This window comes from Protopterus annectens, chromosome 12.part0 (genome assembly GCF_019279795.1).
Source record: "Protopterus annectens isolate FY-2018-M chromosome 12.part0, PAN1.0, whole genome shotgun sequence".
Lineage (NCBI taxonomy): Eukaryota > Metazoa > Chordata > Ceratodontiformes > Protopteridae > Protopterus > Protopterus annectens.
Window position 1 is genome coordinate 636,041,061 of NC_056746.1, and position 10,258 is coordinate 636,051,318.

At 38.2% G+C, this 10,258-nt stretch overlaps 1 protein-coding gene across 1 annotated transcript in view; it reads left to right on the plus strand.

Moving 5' to 3' along the window:
• Positions 1-442: 442 nt before the first annotated feature.
• UNCX (UNC homeobox) overlaps positions 443-10,258 on the plus strand; it is a 10,256-nt gene continuing 440 nt past the window's right edge. The window contains exons 1-3 of the mRNA XM_044089763.1: positions 443-1,145; positions 2,882-3,057; positions 9,252-10,258. The exon at positions 9,252-10,258 is cut by the window's right edge and continues 440 nt beyond it. Coding sequence (XP_043945698.1) covers positions 875-1,145; positions 2,882-3,057; positions 9,252-10,258 — 1,454 coding nt within the window. The 5' untranslated portion in view covers positions 443-874. The remainder of the gene's footprint in view (positions 1,146-2,881; positions 3,058-9,251) is intronic.

Sequence of the window (10,258 nt, forward strand, 5' to 3'; positions counted from 1 at the left end):
TAAAAAGCCAATGTCAATGTATTTATTTAAATTATTGTTAGCACCTCACCTTTAAATAGTATTGAGGATTTTTTTTCTTTATTCTTGTAGTACAGGGAGAAGATGAAAAGGGTTGTAGTTCTAAATTCGATGTGACAGCTTTGGAAAGAGCGGATGATGAATCCCCTATTATTGCATCAGTCTATTTGCCGCTCAATGTCTCTCTGTAATTGGAGCAACATCACTTTAAAGGTTCAGAGAGTGGAGCCGTTTCCTGGGTCTGAAAAAAATCTACTGGCTGCTGCGCTGCAGTACACGCCTGTGAATGTTTTAAAGGGAAATCTATTAGTGATGTTTGAGAGGGAGAGGGAGAGAGACAGAGGGAGATGTGAGATGTACAATCTGTGTGTACTTGGGCTGTTTACTATTTAACTGGGTATCAATCAGATGGGCAAGTTCTTCTGCTCTGCCCCCCCCATCCCTCCTCCCTCCTCTCCCGTCTTGTTCTGATGTAGTCCTTATCAAAGCCCCCCTTGTCTTGTTGTGACAGCTCTGATATTGTTTATTGAGGTGGATGTCAGGTATAATTAGCAATCGATATGGAAAACGTTTTCACCCAAAGAAGCCGCACGCCTCTGACGTAAGTGCCGATTAACGCATCTGATTGGGCCCCCAATTCCCCAAGCCAGGGCTAATTATTGGAAGCCCTGATGTGGATAAAGTAACGCACATCCCCCAGCCCCCCCTCCCCTAATATTTTTTTTTCCAGCATGTCTTCTCGTGGCTGCCCACTCGCACTGCCTCCGCGCTGAACTCCAGGAGCCCTGCAGCTTCTCTCTCCGACCGCCAGTCCCCTGTAGCAGCACCAGCAGCATCTATAGCCGCAGACTGGGACATGATGGACAGCCGTCTTCTGGATCATCCCCATGCGCAGTTTGGGGGCTCCCTTGGCGGCATGGTGGGCTTCCCTTACCCACTTGGCGGGCCCCATCACCATCACGTCTATGAGCTAGCCGGGCATCAGCTGCAGTCGGCCACAGCCGTGCCTTTCTCTATAGACGGATTACTGAACGGCTCCTGTGCAGCTGCCTCTGTGGTGACCCCAACTCCTATGCTACCTACTGGATGTGGCGTAAACGGGGAGAACCAACAATTCAAACTCTCAGGTAAGAAGAAACATAGGCAGTAATACTGAGGGTCGGGACAATTTAACAAGAATGTGAGAAAGAAATGAAAGGCCGATGGGTCAGAGGTGAATGAAGGGAAGTGTCTAGAAGTGTGTTTCAACAGCAGGTAAGTTCAGCTGAGCTGGCAACAAAAGAATGTACTGTTAACTGGCATCAGGTAGCTACTAGTCTTCGTGGCAGAACATACAGTCGCTTAGGGGGAGAGTTTTTTTAATATCTATCTATCTAACTATCTATCTAGTCTATATATATATATATATATATATATATATATATATATATATATATATATATATTTGTTGGAATGATATGAACTCCAAATTCAGACAACCAAATGATCTTGTGTTGCCTAAACTGATCGTGAATGGCAAGCATTCTAAAGCAACAAACAAATGAATCACAAGGCAACTCAAACTTGTGCATATGCCGTGCACTGTGGGGTGGCATGCAGACTGCTTAATATACTGCAAGTGTAAAAGGAATTGCATGAAAATGGTCGGGGCAGGAGTGCAGTTATTTGAAACAATAACTTAGAACTTTACAGTTCAAGTAATAAAGCATTCTGGACAGCAAGCCTTAAGTAATTTAATTAAAGTGTTCATCGGTGTAAAGGAAATATTTCAACAGGCCGAATGTACATTAAATGGGACAAGAGGAAGTCTGTTTTTAGTTTCAGAGGTAAAACATTTGGTTGTAATTAGTGACAGATGTACAAGCATCCTACATCAGTCGTGTAAGTCAGATACAGTATAATGTTGGACTTTGTATATCGCAAAATAAATATATCATAAAACATGTTTTCAGGTGGGCTACACATAACATGATTAGCCATCAAAACTTGAAGAAACTTATAGAATATACCTTAGTTTTGTTGTCTGTCTAGTAGAATACTTCAGAGTACAATATTAGAAAGGTACATAAGTATGAATGCTGTAAAACGAAGTGCGAATGTATGATAAGGAAATAGTTGAATGCAGTATTAATTCGCTGATTCCTAATGCATGTCACCCAGGAGAAAAATACGAGTAAATTATTGCGAATAAACTCAAAGTGCAAAGTTTTTGGTAGCTTGCTGTGCTACATAAGCTGTATGTAAAGATTTATACGTGCTTATCTTTAAACTGAGATCCATTTCAACGTTTTAAAATTGAGGCTGTGGACAAAGATGTTGCTTGGCTGATGTGTTCATGACTTGATACCACTGCTCTGTGAACTCCAAATGCTGGCACACACACACACACACACACAGGGACATATATCTATCTGTATATACACACACACACTCACACACACACACACACACACACACACACACACACATATATATATATATATATATATATATATATATATATATATATATATATATATATATATATATAATACCAGCACAGTCAGAGAAAGGGACAGTTGTATCACCAGGCTCATAAGACTGCAGAGTATGTATTGCTGGAGAAGAAGTGGTAGTCCAAAAGGCTTCTGTTGAAGCAAACGCACGATACGTAGCAGGTGTAAAACGGTAAAAGATTTGGACAACTAACTACTTTCAGCTATTTTTTATGCATGTCTCTGTGTAGAAAATTATGCGAACTGAGTTTTATGTATAGTGAACAGTGTCATTGTGAGTCCTGTCTGCCTGTGTAAATTTATAGAAATTTCACTGTGCTAAAGATTGTTGTTTGTTTGATGTTTAATGTAAGATTTTCCCCCCTAAGATTCCTGCGATCCAGATAAGGAAAGTCCAGGATGCAAGAGAAGGAGAACACGAACTAATTTTACTGGATGGCAGTTGGAGGAACTGGAAAAAGCCTTCAACGAAAGTCACTATCCAGATGTGTTCATGAGAGAAGCCCTTGCTCTTAGACTTGACCTTGTGGAATCCAGGGTGCAGGTAAAAAAAATTACATTTCTATTCTGTCTCGATTTTTTCTTCCAGAACATCATAGAATCATAAGGTTTGGAGACTGTGTCAGACATTCAGGATATATACTGTGTTTAGCATTTATCAGTTTGGAATAAAAAGAACCAGTTTTGACGTTATCGACAGGGGTTAAGAGCCGTACTGGTGTGAGCATTGATACTGTTTAGATTTGCAGACTTTACTTAATCAACACTTAATAATACTTATACTTAATCATTTACAGTAGTGATTATAGTGGTTACACAACGGGAAATAATAATAATAGTAATAATAATAATACAGAGTTTGTAAAATAATCGGATGCGGTTTTTAACTGAGACTGTAAAATAACCGGTTGCAGTTTTCAATAAAATAACCAGTTGCAGTTTTTAACTCCGATAACACTCATATGCTTTGCGGTCGGAAGTCCTGCAACTAAAAATTCTGTGCGTTTTTTTCGCTATATATCAACACTTCATATCAGTAGCCAACACGAGTAACTACTGTGAAAAATATACGTTTCAAAATGTGACTAATGTACCCATACATTACACTGTTCCTGATTTTGTCTCATATTTTTGCCCTGTTCCTCATAAAGGTTTGATTTTCTGTTAAATTACTGAGGATTCCTGTCAATTAATAATGCCATGCATCTGAGTTTTACTCGCTGATGTAACAGCTGTTGTTTTATTAACATATAAAGTGAGTTACAGTAATATTTTAAAAAGTCTCCCTCGTTTTAAGTCTTTTTCCCCATTCTCACCCACAGCAATCATTTTTGGCTTTGTCCAGAATTCCTGAGCCATTTACCAAAAATTATTTCTTCCTGCTTAAAAGATAAATACTAATAGCGGCTAATCTAACATTGGTCAAGCTTGCAAAAATACAAAATACTTACAAACCACTGCACAGCTTTAAATGTTTTCTTTCTGTATAGTGCTATTAGCAGACAGAGGAGCAACTTTGAGTGCATCAGGTAGACAGAGTGATAATATAATAATGATAATACATGCTTTACACCAGTTTCGGGTATAAAAATTGTTTTAAAACTAAACAACAAAGGTAAAGATGGTTGCGTGCATTTGTTTTTGTATTACATGTCATGCAATCATTTCTGATTGTTACCTGCTAGTGTAGTCTTCATAGTTTCTCAGGTGTGCTCACTGCAGGCAGATTCCAGCTCAGACACTGTAACACGATGTAGTGGATTAAGGAAGTTGGTAATATTATTCATATTATGACTTGGAAGACATAACATTACTGATTATATTGATATATGAACACAGTTACTGCAGTTGTATTTCTTTATGCCATCATTAATGTAAACGGTATACTTTTATTTCATAATTCATAAAATTAGTGGCACTTCAAGATTGAGTATCATGTTTTATTTTAATAAAATGATTACTCCTTTTATCCATTTCTGTGCAGGTAGTAAGTGGAAGTAATGCGTTTAACTGCAGCATTTCTGACATTTTCACGTGTTATACTTGTTTATCTTTGAGAACTTGCTTCTTGTTTTTTGCGTAAGAGCTAATGAGTAGTGTATCTTTATATTTGTAATGAAACAACAAAATGTACACTACTAACACTCAATAACTGCGTTAGAAACACGATTCTGTTAGTAAAATGGTTCTTATTAATGTAGAAGTCAATGGAATAATACGTGTCCTGTGCAGTTCACTTAGTTGTTTCACGACATTAAGTCAGCCACAGATAAACTGTCGGATCTTTGTAAGTAATATAAGTTACAATGGGATCTGTGTAAATCTATAATGCATGGGTAGCGCGCTTGCGCGCGCACACACACCCCACACACGCACACACAAATTAAGGAAGCTCTTAATACTAAAATTGAAATCAGGATTTTTTTACAAAGCTATTAGCACCGTTTTAAAGCGTATTTGCTGGTGTGGTATTACCCTCATGACCTGGCCCTCCTGCACACTGAGGCTCTTGATCCAATTTGTTCCGAAATGACTAAGTGAAATCGAGACCTCTGTGTTCGCCTCCAACGCTATAATGAGACAATATGTAGTCCCAGTGAAAGCCGCCTATGTAATCTTCGTGAAAAGAAGACGCGTGGAAGAAAAGGATAGCAAACCAATCAGTGAACTGAACAGATATGCCATACTATTGCATGTAATCTAAATGTTGTGTGCCAGAATATATTTTCATGTTTGTGTATTCTTCCTTTACCACACAGCTCAAAATAATGCTAGTTAAGTTTTCTACGTGAATGCTTTCTATCACTCTCAGTAATTGTGTTATTGTATTTTAAAAATCCATACTTTAGTAATGATAAACAAACACGGAGGGGTGGCTTACATAAGTATTTTCAAGTTGCACCCGTCTAACAACATATTGTATGTTATTTTAAAAGGGTCACATTAATCATCATATACACAAATCCCTATATCTAAAACTTTCACATATCACTCTTACACCATTAAATGCATTGGGCCCAGTTTGCATTATCACATTTTTTAAACAAATAATTATGCAATAATCAACCTTATAGTTCGGTAAGCACGGCTGGTGTTGCAAAAATCATCCTTGCGTTTTCATCTGAAAAATCTGAAATGAAAAGAAAAATAAAAGATACTAGTATAATAGCCCGAGATGAAATAAAGGCTGGAATAATAAGAATAAACGAAGTTCTTGCATAGAAACAGCCCAAACTATAAAGCATGCATGTATGTTATAAAACGTTTAAACTTGCATCTGTATGGCATGTGCTCTTATTGCCGATATTGTGCAGCTAAATGTGATCCCATGTGGGTGTGTGACAATCCAGAAGCATATTTCCCATTATTCCTACTTAATACACCGGCAACACATTTTTTATACATATTCAGTGAAAGTGGAAATGCTTTATTCTGAACACTTCCTCTTCCATGTTATATAGATGACAGCAAATGGGTCGTTGACCACCTAGGTCTAGATGTATCGCTTTGCAATGTATACGTATATATTGTTAGATCTATTTACTTATTGTATCATAATCCAGCATAGATTTATTTATATCTGACGACAGTTCACGAGAGACGTGTGTGTGTGTGCGTGTGTGTGTGTGTAAGCATTGCTCTCAACCACTTACCATCAGAATCAGGGACAGTGCCAAAAACATTTAAGGATTAAGGTCTTAAATCGGGAACACTTTTTCAATGGTTTAGAAAGTTGACAAGGAAAAGTACGTGAATTAATAAACATTTCTGGAATAAAGGAAATCTGCAATTGTAATGAATAACATTATTTTGATTATAATTTATCATCTTTTTCCGAAGTGTCACTGATTTTAGGCGGGACTAAGGAAATTATGAGCTAGAATCAGGGACTGCTGAGAGGTGCGCGCGCGTGTGTGCGCACGCACGAAGTATTGTAATTTTCCTAAGCACTATAATCTGTCAAGCACCGTTTATCTCAGCTGCCTCAGTATATGTTAAGAGTATTGCAAATAAATATAAACCAGTTAGCGGTGGTGTTATTAGATTAAACGGCTGAGAGCAGAGATTACCTGTCAAATTGTGTATTTTCCAATGTTTAACTAATAAGCATTATTATATGTAATTGTTCTGATCTTTGCACCTGTGAATGCATATTTTGAGTCTGTTGTGGTCAAGTCACACAAATTATTTATGCTAAATTTAAATTAGTGGCAATTAACAACAGCAGTTTGAACTAACCACGAAGTGTCGATTCCTGCCTGATTTGCAAGTGAGACATATTCCACTGTTTTATTGAGTTGTTAGAAACCAGGTTAATATTAGCATTCTGCTAAAAAATGGGCGTTTGATTCATTTTGACCTGTGTATGCAACCTAAAAGGCAGTCCTCAAATGTATTACAGAAAGTTAATATAAAGGTACATTAAAAAAATGACTTCAGTGGAACACTGCTAGCAAAACTTTTGACTTTATAAAACAATGCTTATGGTTGGGGTATAAACCACTATAATAAAAGTTCATTACAGTTACGTTGTTTAATTTTCTCGTTGAAAACCTTTTGCAATGCAATAACTGTTCTTTTAGAGGAGTAGCGATTTTTGGAGGGTTCTTATTCTAAAGGGCAAAATTTACATTTGCGAAATTCACATTCTGTTATCATACCTACAAAAAGCAAATTAGAAAAAGGAGCAAGTCTGACAAGTTGTCAAATAACTGAAGGAAAAAAAAACAAGGCCTGTGTGAAATACTAAGGATTAAATTCAGTTTTTGTATATATATATTTTTTTAATTATTTGCACCAAGAAGAAGGGAAATATATACCTCTATTTTGTTCACATAAAATGAGCAAGTATGACAACTTGCCAAATGATTGAAGAAAAAAATACAAGGCCTGTGTGAAATGCTGAGGGTTGAATTCATTTTTTGGTATATTTTTAATTATTTGCAGCAAAAAGAAAGGAAATATATGCAGTGCTTTTGCTCACATAGCAATTTTATCATTAAAAGTGCATGGCATTCTCAATATGCAACATGAACAAACTGCTTTGACATGCTCATCCTAAAGTAGTTCACAGTAACTGTTTGCCCCCCAACCCCCCCCCCCTATCATTTATTACACCTGGGAGATCCATTGAGCACAAACTAAATTATAGTACAGTTGCACTTACTTACTCATTCGTTGCATTTAGTCCGCATACAGTTAATATCACCCGGAGTTGTTGCCCTTGTTAATAATTTCTTCGCCCATCTTCTTTCCTTATCCACTCCATTATATTTCCGATTAACAATATCCCCCAAAACGAGTATAGACTTCTTCCTACCTAGCTTAATGTGATGATTTTCACAAATAGATCTGCAAGGTGTATGGGAAAGCAATGAAGCACAGAAGAGGAAACGGGGGCAAACTATACATGTCTATGTTTGTAGACCCTGCTCTGACTTGTTAACTATTGTCACTTCCTAACGCGTTTCAATATAAATTTGTTTTTGTACACAAAAAAAGCATTACCATTGTCTCTCTACTGTTTGCATTCTTTTAAAGGCTAAAACACATTTAGGGACTGATGTTTACATTGATGACAGAAAGGTACGAGAAGGTAATTCTCTCCAAGCAAAATATATGCAAGTTCCGAAGGGAACTGGATTGGCTCATTTACCTACCTTGTTACGTTTATATTTGTATCCTCAGATTACAAGCATTAGACACCTACGTATATAATCTTAAAAGAATGATGCATGTTGATCGCATCACTCATTTTTATTTCCATTAGGACTAGGATTGCCACATTTTCAAATGCCCAACGTGGGACTTTTTTATGAAATATAGAGTTTTGCAGGACTAACCACGCCCACAACCAGTGGAAAAGACTAGAGTTCACTATTTTGCCAAATGAAATGCTCATTCATGTAGAATTAAGAATCCTTTATATTATTCTATGTAACATGTAGTGGTTTCGTATGCAAATGCTTGCTTTATATAACTATTACGCGAATTTAGGAAATATTTTGTCGCAGAATCTCAGGGCATTTGCTATTTTTCATGTTTTCCTCAGGACACAACTACCCAAGTAGAGACTGCCGTGCGTAAAGAGGTACAGATTTTAACTCTATTCAGGAATTGTTAATATACAATAACACATAATCCCAGAGCACCTTATTCCTGATAGACGATAACTCATTTTATTAATAAAACATCTTATTTCTGAGGTTGAAACACACTGACCTTATTGAACAATGCAATTACTATGTATGTGTCAAATTAGCCAATCAGGACGTTTGAATGTATGTAGGCAGCCACTGTCCTTTAGGCCCTTGCTGCACTGTTTATGTAGTTGCAAATTTATAAATACAATTGAGAATATTTGCGCAAATTATAAAAATATATGTGTAAATTATAAAGATTAAGCAACGAGAAGTGGCAAGCAATAACAATTATTTACTGAATGGACTAAGCCAATTAATCTTTCAGCTTCTAACTTAAGTCACTGGTGATGTATGTAACACTGGGGTTCATAGGCTCATTTTCAAAGTGTGGTGTGTGTGAGTGTGTGTGTGTGTGTGTATGTGTTTATATGTATCTGTGTCTTGCAAGCCATTAACCTAGGTCAACCATGTACATAGTACAATACACAGAAATACTGAATGGATAATGTTTGTTTACATTGTTGATGGGCAGATAGCTAGTTCTTATAATCGGGTTAAAGTTGCCGTTTTAATTGCTTTTCATTGTTCGATATAGGTATGGTTCCAAAATCGACGAGCTAAGTGGAGAAAGAAAGAGAACACAAAGAAAGGTCCTGGGAGACCGGCTCACAACTCACACCCAACTACCTGCAGTGGGGAGCCAATGGATCCGGAGGAAATCGCTCGCAAAGAGCTTGAAAGATTGGAAAAGAAGAAAAGGAAGCAGGAGAGGAAACTTCTAAAAAGCCAGAACAAGCACTTACACTCGCCAAACGCCTACAGCCTACACACGGCAGGTTCTGACAGCGACAGCAGCGTTTCTCAGACCCATGAAAATACCTCCGGGAAACTGGCTGAGCTTGTCAAGGGGAGAGGAACTACACTCTCTGATTGCGACCAAGGGGAGCCAGCTTTCTTCCAGAGCCAAAGAAATGCAGGAATTGCTCGGGCCGGGGGGTCGTCAGACAAAGACACAAGTGACAGCAGCAATAGCCCTACTTTATGCTCTAGTAACCGTGCCTCCTCCTTCCAAAAACTGAACCCCTTCAGCGTGGAGAGCCTCCTTTCGGACTCACCCCCACGTCGTAAAGTAAGCCTGGATTTCCCTCCCCTATCTACTCCCAGGCCCCTTATAGGAAAGGGTCACTTCTTACTTTATCCAATTACTCAGCCACTGGGATTTATTGTCCCACAGACAGCCATTAAAACTAATGCAGGCCAAGACGGCCTTAACGCAGGACAAAGGGACTTAAGGACAGCAGACAGTCCTACAGGATCAACAAACGTGCCCAGTGTCAAGACGGGGCAAGGACAGGGAAGTTATTCTAGTAAGTCTGGGAATTCGCCTGTGCAGCCTGCTTCTCACTTCAATACCGCCTATCCAGGATCTGGCCCATCTACAGCCCATGTTGACTGTTCTAGTGAGACCGGTTCCTTACAGACCGATTATCCAGATCCCCCAACACCAGAAGCAGAGAGTCTTCCCAAAGACAGTCTGGTCAGGGAGCCCTTAGACTGTCTGGATTCCAGACCCGAAAAGTGCCACATTGAATCTAGTAGCAC